At 32.5% G+C, this 15350-nt stretch overlaps 1 protein-coding gene across 5 annotated transcripts in view; it reads right to left on the bottom strand.

The window, feature by feature from the left end:
* Positions 1 to 15350, bottom strand: part of RFX7 (regulatory factor X7) — a 244792-nt gene that overhangs the window by 25093 nt on the left and 204349 nt on the right. For all 5 annotated transcript variants that reach the window (XM_037833878.1, XM_037833875.1, XM_037833876.1 and 2 more), the window contains 2 exons: positions 14014 to 14096; positions 12403 to 12525 (listed from right to left, as the gene is read on the bottom strand). In XM_037833878.1, coding sequence (XP_037689806.1) covers positions 12403 to 12512 — 110 coding nt within the window. In that variant the 5' untranslated portion in view covers positions 12513 to 12525; positions 14014 to 14096. The remainder of the gene's footprint in view (positions 1 to 12402; positions 12526 to 14013; positions 14097 to 15350) is intronic.

Genomic DNA, 15350 nt, shown 5'->3' with positions numbered 1-15350 from the left:
AAATCTCCAAGAAGCTAGGTTAGATTCACTAGAGAATAAAGAATATTTGCTTGAACAATCAAATTTCAGAGATGAAGTAAGAGTTCCAATGAAATGGTAATTAGCTACAACATTCTCTAAAGCAGGAACTCTCAATAGCAACACTATTGGCATTTTGGGCTGGATAATTCTTTGTTGTGTGGGGCTGCCCTGTGCATTGTACAATGTTGAGCATTATTCCTGGCTTCTGCCCATTAGATGACAGTAGCACACCCCACTTGCAACAACCCAAAATATCTTCAGACATTTCTAAATGTCTCTTAGGGAGCAAAATCACCCTCAGTTGAGAGCCACTGCTTTAAAGCAGTGGGTGTCAATCTTGGCTTTTCACTGGGAACAATTTATGAGCTTTTAAAACTCCCAATGCCCAACCATACCCCAGATCAATAAAATCAGAATCTCTGGCGGTTGGGGGGAGTAAACCAGATAACCGTTTTTTGTTTTTTTGAAAGTTCCCCAAAGCAATTCCAATGTTTAGCCAAGGTTGAGAATCACTTCTCTAAAGTAAAAAGTATATTTATATATTTTCTCTCTCCTTTTCAGGAGATCTATGAACTTCAAAAGGATAGTAGTGCACTAATAGTAAACCCTGGTCATCTTTTATCTGGCTACTAAGTGAAACACTGTGTTTCAGGAAAGAGCTTCTAAGAGCTGGGGAAGAAGAGACTTGTTATAAATACATTTACTCTCAATAAACACATTTGAAGCCAACAAACCCAACTCAATTTTTAATGAAATATTTAGAAATGCAATAGTATTGCTGCAGACAGGCAGCATTCTGCCATGACGGATAGGAAAATCCTCCACCCCACCACCCCAAAGTAAGAAAGAAAGAAAAAGAAAGGAGGTAAAGTCAGTAAGATATGTGTTTCTAAATATATGCATGGATTTTATATCTTGACTGTTTGACCAATTTCTTCCAGAGAGTTTGGGAGAATATGTAATGCATACAAACAGTATAATCACTAAAGTTAATTTAGGATGCTTAAGCATACATTTCAAATATTTTTACTGGGCTACATGCCGTGAAATTCAATGACCTGAAATACTAGAAAAGTAGTGAACTCTGCTTAAATAATTATAGTGAAAATAGAAAATGGTGGGTTGCAGAGTGAATGAGATGAGGAATAACTTATGTTCTGCCTCTACTAAGTTCTACATTCCTACAGAGACTAAAATTTGTATGGAAGACAAGAAAACTTGAGATACATAAGCATACACTGTTGAATTGCTAAATACCAAAATAAATGAAGGATTTTGCTTAAATGTGATGGAATGATCACATGCTAAAAAAAAGAAAAAATCAGTACAAGGAATAAATACTTCCATTTTAAAGGCACAGAGTAATGATGAGGTAGGAACCTAAAACCATTGAGGGTGGTAGTAGGAGTGTGTGAAGGATGCAGATTTGTTAAAGTCTGCTACCAAAATAGTCCATCTCTACCTTCCCTTCCAGACCCAGTATCCAGAAGTGCTACCATCATACAGTGTGTGGTGTCCTCAAACAAAAGTTTAGAGTACTTATTTCTGAAGAACTGAATGGCCCCTGGACATACTGACATTTACAAATCTCCCCATCTAAAGCTTCATCACCTAAAAGTAAAGCCCAATAGTTATCAAACTCTGGCTATACATACAACTCCCAAAGGGTTTTATTTTACTTGTCACTTTTGAATATGAACCGTAACAAAAAATCACCAGATATATGGAGAAAATCTCCAACATGAAGGAAGATAAACCAAAAACAGCAATAATAAAGAACTCAGAAGAAGAGATAATGCAGGAAATGGAAGGAAAAGAGCAACAGAAATTTGCATCCCCATGTGTTAGGCCAACTTGTTTCCAAATTAAAAATGCACCTATCCTTGGACCCAGTTATTTCACATACTGGAATTTACTGACCAACATACTTTCGTGTGTGTGTGTTCATTCACAGAAGCATTCTCTGTATTATCAAAAGGCTAGAAACAACCTAGATATCCATCAACTGGGGTCTAATTAAAATGATTCATATAATAGAACAGCATTTGGCCATTAGTAAAATGAAGGGGCTCTTTGAATTCTGATGTGGAAAGATCTCAGGATATGTTGCTAGGTGAAAAAATGCAATGTACAAAACTGTGTAGATAATATGGTACCATGTAGAAAAGAATTAACCTTATCCAAAGAGAGGTCTGGCCTTTGTCCTAAGCTTCTGGGAAACGATCTCTAAACCCATATAATGCCCTGCCTGATAAGTGTCTTTATTTACCTGGGGGACTTGAGCTACACCAGATAATGTGGTTTGAGGGGAGGGCAGCGGGTAGGGGTTCAGGCCACACAGTATTAGCTCAATCTCCAGAGGGTCTAGAGACTAAGGTCAGCCATGCAGATAGTCAACTATATCTATGTAACTAAGTCCTAACAAAAATTCTGGACACCAAAGTTCAGGTGAACATCCCTTGTTGGCAATACTCCATACATATTGTCACACATCATTGCTGGGAGAAGTTAGTGCTGTCCACTACTCTATTGGGAGAGGGCACTGGAAGCTTCATGTGTGGAACCCTCTGGACTATGCCCCATGAGCCTCTTACTTTGGCTAATTTAATCTGTACCCTTTTGCTATAATAAACCATAACCATGAACATAACAGCTTTCAGTGAGTTCTGTGGGTCCTTTTAGTGAATTATCAAAGTTGAAAGTTGTCTTGGTGACCCCCAAACTTGCAATTCATGTCAGAAGTGAGGGTGGTCTTGGGAATACCTGAACTTTGAAGCTACCATTTGGGTAAAGAAAGGAAAAAAAGAATGTATAAATAGCATTTACTTATATACTATTATAAAATATCACTGGAATGATACAAAAGAAACTAGTAAGTTGTTGCTAATGGGGATGGAAAAGGCAGAGGTAGGATGGAATTTCTTCCTGGAGTATCTTTTATACTTTTTGAGTTTACAACTATATGAATGTAGTAATCATTCAAAAATTAAATTAAAAATTGATAAAAATCTGTATCTTTTGATCCCCAAATTCCACTTCTAAGTAGTTTATATTTTAGTATTACTTTCATATAAGCACAAATATTCAAGCTTGTTTAGTGTAGTATGATTTGTAATAAAAAAACTGGAAACTACTTAAATGTCCACTAACAAAATACAAAACTTTGAATATTTCTATCTTGAAATACTATGCAGTAATAAAAAAACAAATGTAGTAACTACATATATGGACAAGGAAAGGTATCTAGGACATACTGCTTACTGAAAAAAGTCAGAATATTGTTAGTATGGTTTCATTTGAATTTTTAATGAAAATAATAGCGTTACTTCATTAAAATTTTTTTTAAATCTAAAATTTATGAATAATCTGCTTTTTCAGATAATATATCATACCCTTTTGCTTCTCTTTTAAATTCCTCTTCATTTTTACAAGACTCTTTTTCCTCTGTCTAATCCCAAAATACCAGTTCCCTCCTTAAACTTATCAGTGTATACTCTGAGCTATTGCTCTATTGCAATATTGTGTGTCTGTGATGACCTTCACATGGGATGAAGTCTAATCTTCTTGGCCTGGTCTCTGACATCTTTTCCAGAAGATGATTATTTCCCTCAGTGACTACTGGCCTCTATGCACTTGCTATTGTATCCTCTGCCTGGAATGGCCTCATAAGTCCTTTGAATGCCTGGGAAACTACTGCTCAGTTTTTTTTTTGTTTTGTTTTTTTTTAAATATTCATTTTATTGAGATACATTCACATACCATGCAGTCACACAAAACAAATTGCACATTTGACTGTTCACAGTAACACTACATAGCTGTGCATTCATCACCAAAATCAATCCCCAAACACCTTCACTACCACACACACAAAAATAACAAGAATAATAATTAAAGTGAAAAAGAGCAATTAAAGTAAAAAAGAACACTGGGTGCCTTTGTTTGTTTGTTTGTTTGTTTCCCCCATTTTTCTACTCATCCATCCATAAACTAGACAAAGAGACTGCTCAGTTTTTAAGATTTAACTTGAGTCACCTCTACTGTGATGCCTGCCCACACTCCACCAAGTTGAGCTGGTGACTCTTCACGTCTCATTTATTTACTGGTTTGTTTTTCCTATATGAGGGTACAAACTGTGTATATCTAGTGCTTGGCAACCTACTGCACTCAAATTAATTTATCAATCAATTAATAAAACATTACTAGTTTCTGCCATAGTCTCTTTTTTTCCTTAGAAGTGGTAATATTGACATATTAATTGCTTTAGTGAAAAAAGAAAACATACTGAATGCCTATCGATTGCCAAGTACCATGTTAGGGGCACATCAAAAAGTTAAGGTAGTAAGAGCAGAGCTGAACTGGTAACAGGAAGATTCAAGATATGGAATTCCTGGACTCATTGACAGGCTATGTATATGAGTGGGGGTGAAAGAAAGGGCTCTGATTTTAAGTTAACAGAAGGTTTCTAGTTCCAGTTATAACTGTAACGTATTTAGTGCAGTTAGTGTGATTTTAGACAAGTCAGTCACTCTCTCTTCAACTTAATATTCACTACCTAGATCTATTCTGCCACTGCTTTCTTATTGCTCTTCCTACTATTATTTTCAAAAGTTGGGAAGGGAAAGATAAGCGTAAACAAGGAATTTTTAAAAGTAGACTGGTCAGAAATAGGGAGAAGGTAAGGGAGAAAGATTATCAACCATACTCTTGGGAGTCAAGTCACTAGAAACAAAAGGTAAGAGGAAAGTAGGATTAGGACTACTAGGAGACAGACCAAGTTAAGAAATAGTGGGAAAAAAAAAATGACCTGAGAAGTCATATCCTAATGTACATGATAAACAATGCATTTATGGCAAAAACTCAGTGATTACAACTATAATATAAACTTAAACAGTAAAGCCTTAAGCAAATTTATATCTTAAGGCACATTTAATATTCAAACTTAACTGTCAAATATGAACAAATTAGTATTGCTGAAATTGATTACTTTTATCCTTTGGTTTACTATTTCCAATAAGTTAAAAATATTTAAAATATAATTAAGGCTTGGGAAATGCTACTATAATAAAGCCCTCGATTAAAAAAAGAGTAGCATTTGGAATGAGTTTCTAGGGGCAATACCTTAATGCAAAAAGAACCCAGTATCAAAGTCAGAAAAGGTGGGTTCAGATTTGCCTAAAGCAATTCACTTCTCTGAGCTGTAAGGACCTCATACAAAAAAAAGGGATAATACTTATCCTATGGATGTGTTTTTTAACATTAAAGTGCATTAAACATTTAAGAACTTTGTAAGTTATGCACCTATGTTTGGGGTGAGACCTAGATTTTAGATAGGTGTAAAATACATTTATATGTAATTTAACTCATGAAATGTTTACTATTTTAAAGCTCTTAAAGCAAATATTTTACAAGAATCTCTATTTCTACCTTCAAGGTTTTCTTAATAGTTTAATTTACTTTGATTAATACAATAACAATAACAGATTTAGCTAGTAAGCAATAAAGTTGCACACACAATTAATAAAGATTATATATAAACTAAAACATTAAGATATTCCATATTCCTTAAAATACTAAATAGTTTTTTAAAAAAGGATTTGGAGAGAACATTTATGTATTAGGAAACATTGCAGTCAAGGTCAAATTTATAAATCTGAATGTTTGTGATTCTATCCAGAACAAGAGCTAAGCTGATTTTTACTAAGAAATCCATTTAAGAACAAGGCTTATGTTTCAGTACTCTGCAGCAGGGGAAAGCAGCAGCAGCTGTGGTTGCTGTTGCCTTTGTTGTCCTGTGTTATCATACGTCAGAATTTCTGGAATAGAAATTTCCAGCTTCTATTAGTCAGATTTCAAAACCAGGGCCATTATAGATGAAAAACTTTAGACATATAGTAAAGTAAACCACATAAAACAAAATGACACAGAAATGATAAAAATGAAAGGATGGACAAATATGTATCAGTCAAACATCTAGAATGGGTCACAAGTACTAATATGAAAAGAGAATTCAAGGCAACATGTATTAACTATGACATGGGATAATTTTTTGTTGACAATAGGCATAAACTGTAATAAGGATATTTAATCATGAGTCTTTCTGGTGCCACACAGCCCTGAAATCTGTAAAGCAAAACCCATTAAATATAGTCTAAGAAATTATGAGAAACATCACTTTAGGGAGAGATTAACATATTGTTCATCTTCAACAGCTCAAACAAACAAAAGTGAAATAAGGATTTGAAAAACAGAATGAAGTGAATTTAGTGAATAACAATGGAATATATACAGTGTGATATAAACATTGTTCAGAAATATTTATAAAAATGATAATTTGACAGAAGACCCAAAGAAAACCTCAACAAATATCAAAATCAAAAATTGAATGAGCTATATTCTCTAAGCACAATATGATAAAACTAGATATTAATAAATGCAAAACAAAACAAAACAAATAAAACTAACTCCCTCAAAGATTATGAAAAGTTTAAAAAACTCTTCTAATTAATTTGGGTCAAAAGAAATGAAATCTATAATTCCATACTATTAGAAAATAACAATAATTGTAACAACACATATCCATACCTATATGATATAGCCAAAACAATAATCAGAAGCAAATTCATAAATATAAATGCTTATATCTTAAATACAAGAAAATGAAAACAAAGTAAACATTCTATTTAAAGAGTAAGAAAAAAACCCAGAAAATTAGGATCAAAAATAAAGAAAAGGCATCTAATAAATTAAAAAACAAAAATACAAAACTCAAAAATGAATCTGAGTTATTATTTTTCTTATTAAAAAAACAGAAAACCAAGAAAAATAAACTATGGTTAAGTCTAATTTGAAAAAAAGAGGAAAATACAAATAGCAAAATTAGGAATATGAAAAAAAGATATAAAAGAAACAGAAGATACCAAATTTAAGAGAGAATAGCATATATAGTGCTATGCTAATACATTTGAAAATCTGCATGAATTCTAGGAAAAACAAATTACTTAAAATTGACTAATAAAGTAAAAACCTAACGAGAGGAAAATGCACCAAAAAAAAAAAAAAAAAAAAAAAAAAAAAGTCAAAGAAATTACCTCCAACAAAGGCTCCAGGCCTAGATGGTTTTATAGTTGAGTTCTTTAAAAGTTTCAAGAACAAATAAGTCCCATGCTACATAAACTGTTCCAGAGCACAGAAAATTAGGGAAAGAGTTCCAGTTCATTTTACGAAGCTGGCCTAACCCTGATACCAATACCTGACAAAGATAGCACAAAAAAAGAAAATTACAGACCAAATTCACTTATGAATACAGAGGCAAAGATCCTAGATAACAGAGATGCAAGTAAAAATCAGTGGTACAGTTAAAGAATTACACATCTTGAAAAGAGAAGGATAGTTATTCTAGGGATAAAAGAGTTTAACATTAGGTAATAATGAATCATATCACATCAGTAGGTCAAAGATAATCTCAATAGACGCAAAATGGCATTTGACAAGTTTCAGCATCCATTCCTGATTTTTTAAAAAAGGCAAATAAAGTCTTGGTCAACTATAAATGATACATCTTAAACATCACAGAAATGTAAGAGAAAATGATACCTATCATTGCTATTATTTAAAATTGGAAGAAAAATCTGTTAAATGTAGTAACAAAATAAAGAGAATGAGGAAGATACATAGGATAAACTGCCCCCCCCCAGAAAAGTCAAAAGTTAACAACTGAAACATTAAGACTAAACAAAGTTTAGTAAATAAAATATATAATATAAATAGAGCAGATATCCTTGGCTCTCCTATAAACTAAACCAGTAGTAAAATGGAAAATATAATTTTCATAATATGAATAATGCAATAAAAACTGCTAAGAAATAAATGTAAGAAAAATCACAGGACATTATTAATTGAAGGAGAAAACTAAACCTTTACTTAAGGCCATAAAAGAAAGATGTGAATTAAGAAATATATTACCAGATTCAAAGTTAATTTTTCTAAAATAAATTTCCAATTTAATGCATTTTGAATCAAAATCCCTTTTTGGGTTTCCTTTTTTAAAGTTAGAAAAGTGATTCTAAACTTCATATGAAAAACTTTATTGGTCAGAAAATAAAACCAAGGAAAAATCTGGAAAAGAGAGATAATGAGGGAGGACTGGTCCTAACAACTATTTAAACATTTAATGGCTAAAATACTTAAAAATGGTATGGTACTAGTATAAGAACAGAACATAAAGGAAGAAAATTGAGTCTAGAAATAAACTTTAATTACTACATGAATTACATGTATGATAAAAGCTACATGATATATCGAGTGTTAAGAGAAATAATTATTCAATTAATAGGGCTGGGATACTTAATTAACCATTTGGAAAATTTTTAAATTTGTATATTATCTAATAGCTTTTACCAAAATAAATACCAGGTAGAGGAAAGGGTTAAATACGAAAATTGAAGCAAAAAAAAAAAAAAAAAAAAATCTAGGAAAAATACAGGTGAATATTCAGCTGTCAGTGGCATGGGAAAGGGATTTCTAAACATAATAACAATGTTATGAGCTACAAAGAAAAAAACTTATCAGACTACTTATAAAAAAATTAAAGCCAAAATTAAGTAACAAACAACAATTTTGGAAAAATATTTAAATTTTAATAATTAATGTCCTTAAGAAATAGAAATGTAAAAGACAAGAACAAACAAATCAGGAAGAAATGCATTTGGCAAGTAATAATCAAAGAAACAACAATTATACAATGTTCAGTTAGTAATCCAAATTCTAAGAATGTACGCTAAATTAAATAGTCAGGGCTATTTATTCATTGCAGTGTTATCTGTGACTATAGTCAACCATCACATCAGCTGCATCCCAACCCCCATCCATGAGTTGCTTTAACAATGGGGCCAAATTTCATTCAACAATAGCAAGACTATACATGAAAAGTAGGGATTAAAACAATTGAAAGGAAATATACTCAAGGAGTTATTTTTAGGTAGTGAGATTACTGGTGTTAATTTTTCTCCTTTATAGATTTGTATCTATCTACCAAACTTTCATAATGAATACCCATTACTTTATAATTAGAAAAACAATCTGAAAAGTATCACATTAATGATCATTTACAAATATGTATGGTTATCAGAATTCAAGGGTTTCAACAAATATAAAAACTTGCAATGGTATGTAAACTAAACTTTTTCATACTGAAAGCCCCTTAAAGCTTTTTGGTTCTATTAATATCTTAAAAGAAGCTAGTCTTTACTGTCTTAGATTACACCATCACTTTTTTTCCTTAAAGGGATTTTGACTTTAATGGCTGTTAAAGGGATTGATATTCACACAAATACAGCTAAACATCACTGCAACGAATTATAAAAGGGTTCATAACATAATAAGAATAGCTTAAAGTAAAGGTATATAGTAAGGATATTAAAACATTTTTTCAGTGAATATTTGGAACAGTATCAATATAAGGTTGGCCATTCTAAATTAGGCTTTTATTCAGGAAACCTCATTTATACTCCCAAATAGGGAAATGACTAAATCTAAAAAGGAAAGGACAAAATTTCTCTAAAAATCTTTACTGACAGTAAGTGCTATTTTGTGCCTAATCCAAATCTCTTCTTCTGTCATTTACTACTTGTTCTTTGTAAAAAGTATAGCTATACTAGCCTACTTGATTTTCTATAGAGAACACAATTTTAAAATTTTTAGCTAGCTATGTCCTAATATTTTAAACTACTTCTTGACTTTTCTGTAGTCTTTCTACATTTTTTCACATCTCTCAAATTACTTAAATCCACATGGCAAATTATGATTTTAGGCACTATATAATCAAATGAGAGATTAATTTTGAGCTCCCATATGAAATAATCCTGTGGAAACACCATCATACTTTCTTCTTAACACATCATGCTGTTAATACACATTATTGTGCTCTATCTTGAATGACATCCATATTATTTATATGCAATATACACTAATTATATGTAAAATATAACTCTGAGCAGCTTATTTATCCAAACTAAGTGGAAATCTTATACAACTTCATTCCTAACTACTTGGTCAATCTGTCCTGTCTACTCTAAATGTCCTGTCCATTCATTATCACTTAAATTTAAGAAGTTTGCTTTCTTAACTATTATGAACCACTCAATGAAATGACAAACATTTTTATCCTTAATTGCAGCACATCAGTGAAAGCAAATAAAGTCCCTCTGTATACTGTGAGGCGAAATGTGAACCAGAAACCAGGAAATCTGAGTTCTAGCCTTAGATCTGGGAAATGGAAGTGTCAATTAAGTTTCATGGACTTCAGTGTATTTACCTATAAAGTAAGGACAGGAAAGTACTAAAACAGTTTCAAAGTCTTTTACAACACTGAAAATTTACTAAAAAGGGGCATAATCATTAGTATATTTCTTTCAAATTCCACAAACAGAACTGGTATTTCTTTCCTAGCCATGCTATTATAAAAAATTTTTCATACCTACTACTTCGTTTTTAAGTTCCATTCTCTGTAAGGCACTTCCTTTTATTTCTGCTGCTCTCCCCAAACTACAAATTAATAGCTCAAGATTTGAGCTCCCACTCCTCCCCATGTACAATTGGATGATTTTGGTCTCTTTTGTTCAGGAAAAACCTTTATCTTTTCCTAGTGAAAAAAATTATAAGAATTTATGGGAACCTCAGAAAAAGTTTCACAGAAAAATCCACAAAAATATTGTAGAAAATTATAACCATGCATTGTCTAAGGCAGTAAACTTTTAGGAATAAAAGGACTGCTTTAATGGGTTAGGGTCACATATCAGAAAATCTCTCCAATGGTGATATACAAAGGATTGTGCTGTGGAAGGACATCATTTCAAAAATAAATGAAAATCCTGGATTTCCTTATTAATCTATTATGGGAATATCATACATTAATTTGCACAACGTGCCTTTTAGGAAACTAACAGGACATTTTTGGATAATTAGCAGTTCCTCAATATTTCCTGCTTCAGACAAGCTTTAGAATTTAGAGCTAAGAGAAACCTCACAAATCTTCAATTGCCTCATTTTATAGATGAGACAACTGACACACAGAGTGATTAAAACACTTGTCCAGGTAACACAAGTTTAATGACAGAATCTATTCTCTTGATTCTCAATCCAGAGTTCCTTTAACCTATCACACAAGTTTGCCTGATATTTATAAACTTTTGCTGATTTCCGATTTGCTTCTTTGAAGTTTCAGAGGGCTATCTATATTTTAATTAACTTGCTGGTCAAGAATATATGTTTCTATAAATATATATTCTTGACTATGTCTGTTTTAATCACTAAATACTCAGAACTTAGCACAGGGTCTGGTACATAGCAGGTATTCAACAGATTGCTATAGATTAAGAAAATCAAGTTTACAGACTTGGATTACTTGCACTCTTAAGTTTCTCAGTTTAACTTTGTTCTCTTGATCATTTTAGATACTTTCTCCAGACTTTCTATAGCTCTGTTACGTTTCATAAGGTTAGGTAATCAGATTTTGAACGAGGGTAGAAAGTTTTCCTGTTAGAATCCAGTAACTGTCCCAATAAGTTTAGTTCCTTTGCAGTATGTTACATTGAGTAACAATAGTACTTACTTGACACTCTTTTTCCCAAATGCCTGAGTAAAAGTTAATGCTTATTGGTTTAACATTTTATTACCTAGGGAATTTTGATTTTATTTACTCCCCCAGAAACGAATTTCCTTTCCCAAATAAATTATTAAAATGTTAAACAAGAGATCTAGCATCTTTTACCTTTATCTAGAAGGGTCCACTGACCTCTATAATTTTGTTTTCTGCATTTAAATATTATCTGCATATCTAAAATTATATGAGTGTCTACTATGTGCAAGTCACTGAGTTCCCTTCTTCCATGAGTAGATAATTCCCATCGTTACAGAAACTTATCTTTTTCTTTGGTTGGTGAAGGGGTTGGGGGCTAAGAAGGACTAGAAGAGTTCTGGATTCTTGAAAAAGGCCTTTTAAAAGTCTAAAGAGATAACATGTTTTAGTTTTTCCTTATGCATTGATTTCTACTGTCACTCTAACCCCAGACACACCTTTCCTGTCATCCTTAAGAATGCTAGAGAACGTTTTTATTCAATAATCCTACAACTCTGTTGCTCTACTCCACATATCTCCTTCTTACACTTAAGAATTCTAGAGAAATTCTTTTATTCAGCAATCCTATCCTTTATTACAGATGCTATTACAAAGGATTAGAATGGGAAGGAATCTTAGATATTTCTAAGTGCAATTCCCATATAGTGACTTGATATTCACCATAATAGAACACATCATTGTGGCCAAGTGTAGTACTTAAGCTTTTTAATGCCTAAGCATGCCTGGTATATGCATATAATACTTACTTGTACTCATCATAGACTTCCTGTTTGGGCAGTGAAGTCTCAGGATGCTCCTCTAGGGTATTCCGGATCCAGGAAAAGGCATGCATTTGCTGCGCCCGACTAGATGACATGGCATTCTGATCACTGATCATAAAAGAAAACATGTTTTAGCTGAGTTAGGCAGCAATTCATTGATAATTTTTGAGCCAGCCCTAAAAGAATTATGTGTGTACTATAAATGACCAAAGCAAATTTAGGACATACAGTAGATGCCCAGTGATGTATATAGAAATTTTCCACCTGTGAATGCCAGCCATTTTCTACAGCTAGCATCCAATTGACATTACTGTCCTGTTCCATCCCTCCCCATGGTCTCTAAAGTGGCACAGATGATGGAGCATTGATAAAATACAGCATTTATTTTGGCCACAGTTATCTTTAAGTGGGTATCTGCTCACTTACTTGCCTGCTTATTTATGCCTGAATTTAACAAATCATCAAACTTTTAAAATAAAAGTACAGAAAAAATTGGTTCTTTTCTATTTACTCAGCATTCTCAAAGAATACAGTGCATACATAGAAAGTAACTACCCTGAAACCTTACTAAAGCACCCTATGCTCCAGAACAGAATTCACACTATACAGATTTCAACAGGACAATTTCCTTCCTACAAATCTCCTACTCCTGGCACCTGGGCCCCTTTCCCTTGGCTAACACTCTACTTTTGGTTACTAAAACATCAAAAGTTTTATTATCTGGTAGAATCACTCCTAAATTAATCCCATGAAAAAGACACCCTACATAGCATGCTCTACTGATTCTGACATTCATCTCTGCTAACTGTAAGAATTATTTATTTAGTTCCAAAGAAAATACTGAGAAAATTCCAGGACATAAAATGATTTAAATAGTTATAACAAAATTTAGCCTGAGGGAGAAAAGGCAAAAGTAATAGAGCTTTCATTACATTTCTTTTTACAAATAAACTTAATTTTAAAGTAACAGAATATTAAAGATAACTTACATGAATGCAATGAATTCTGAGAAATATTTAAAAGGATAAGGAAACTCTTTCCAAGATGAGAATGTATGAATGAACAACTTCTTTCTACATTTTCTATATCACTTTCAAATATTTTTAATAATGAAAATACAGTAACATCCCAACAATTAAGATATCCTAAATTTACAATGAATCTGTGTTTTATACCGGCAATTTTACTTTTTTTTTTTTTTTTTTTAAATTTTGTGATCTGCTCATCTGACAGTACCTAACACCACAACAAAATGAAACAAACTTCTGCACTTTATTTCTCACAGTACTTATCAGCTTATTCTTTGGTTTTCTGTGCAATTTCCCCAATCTTCCAAACATAAATATATCCATCTGTCTATAAAATATACCCCAAATTGCACTGCATAGCATTTATCCAGGTGCATAAATGAAATGGCAAAAACTGCAGGCAAACACTTAACAAAATATGAAAAAAGACTAAAAAGATCTATTGTTTACCATTCTGTTTTCTGATGACTCTAGGAATACTTTAAAATAGCAACAACCACAATATACACACACATTCTAGGGATGTCTTGTAAACACTGTGATTATTGCAAAGAGAAGAAAGACATACCTTTTCTCTCCATTGCTGAGACCAGAAGGCAGCTGAAGGTAGAGGTAGAGTTTCTCTAGGTCCGTAAACTTCTCAACTTCTTGCTGGTTACAAAGGATTAAAAAGAAAGATCATTTTAAAAACACTCATTTTACCCCAACAAAATTTACCAATGCCTCCCTAAAAAATACTTGCTGTCTAAATTTAAAGTAGATGAAATGAGTCACCCTGATAAATAAACTCTAGGCTTTTTACTCATAACAAAGATAACCACAATTAAATTGCTGGATGAATTTATTGTATACAAAAAATTAGTTAATAAGAGAAAACGGTTGTTTGCTATTCATTCTTTTCAGAATAAACCCAAAGATTAACCCTTGGACAAGGCTTTCTTTTTTCTTTTCTTTTCTTTTCTTCTCTCTCTCTCTTTTTCTTTCTTTCACCACATTTAAAGAAGGAGGTTATATAGCATTGCAGGAAAAGGACTGAGAATTAAGGGAAATATTTATTAATTTGTCTTAGCTTAACCAGTAATAGGCTAGGAGGCTTTGGTGCTCTGGGCAAACTTTCCTTACAACTGTAAAACAGATGAAATGATTTCTTGGATCCTTTTCTAGTCCTCAAATACAAGAACATATAATCGATGATGCTACTGTCACTTGTGGATGGAATTATGGTTAAAAATACTGAAGTGCAATCAACAACCCTTTCCTCACTATGCAGATGTAATTATTCTTTGAATTGCAACAGTGGCTGCTATCTGGAGAACCCACTGGTAAGATTCTCATTGCTACTGTTTTTGCAACTGTGATATTTTGTTTGAAAATGTACCCTTTAAAATAATTGATAATATTCTTCTTCGTAGCTTTCTTTGCCAGCTGCGTGTGCCGCATAATAAGCTTCAAACTTGTCACAAATCCTATTACAATATAAATATCCGTAGTAAAATTTTGGTAGCCTAAGTTATGCAAAACTCCATTGCAACTGCAGATGTGGACAGATTGTTGACATTCCTGGTGACAGAATTTATTCTTACAAATAAAGCACAGTATAAACATATATCTAATAAAAAAAGTTTAGAGTGATAGGACTTAAGTTATTATTGTTCTCTAAAGAATTCATCCACAAGACAGTTTAATCTTAGAATTGATTCACAAGATAATTAACCAATAACATGCAAATAACTCCCAAATCTTCATTTTCCATTCCACTGCCTATAGGATATTCTCCAATTAGCCTTCCCTCCCATACGTAATAGAGTTACCTTGTCTAGCTCTCCTCTTAAAGAAAAAAAACAAAACAAAACCTGACATTCCCTTCTCAATTGTTACTTATCATCACCTTCTTCCCCCTAGTTC

Source organism: Choloepus didactylus, chromosome 4 (genome assembly GCF_015220235.1).
Source record: "Choloepus didactylus isolate mChoDid1 chromosome 4, mChoDid1.pri, whole genome shotgun sequence".
In the NCBI taxonomy this organism is placed as follows: Eukaryota; Metazoa; Chordata; class Mammalia; order Pilosa; family Megalonychidae; genus Choloepus; species Choloepus didactylus.
The sequence above is the reverse complement of the archived record's forward strand: the minus strand, read 5'-3'. Positions and strand labels throughout refer to the sequence as shown.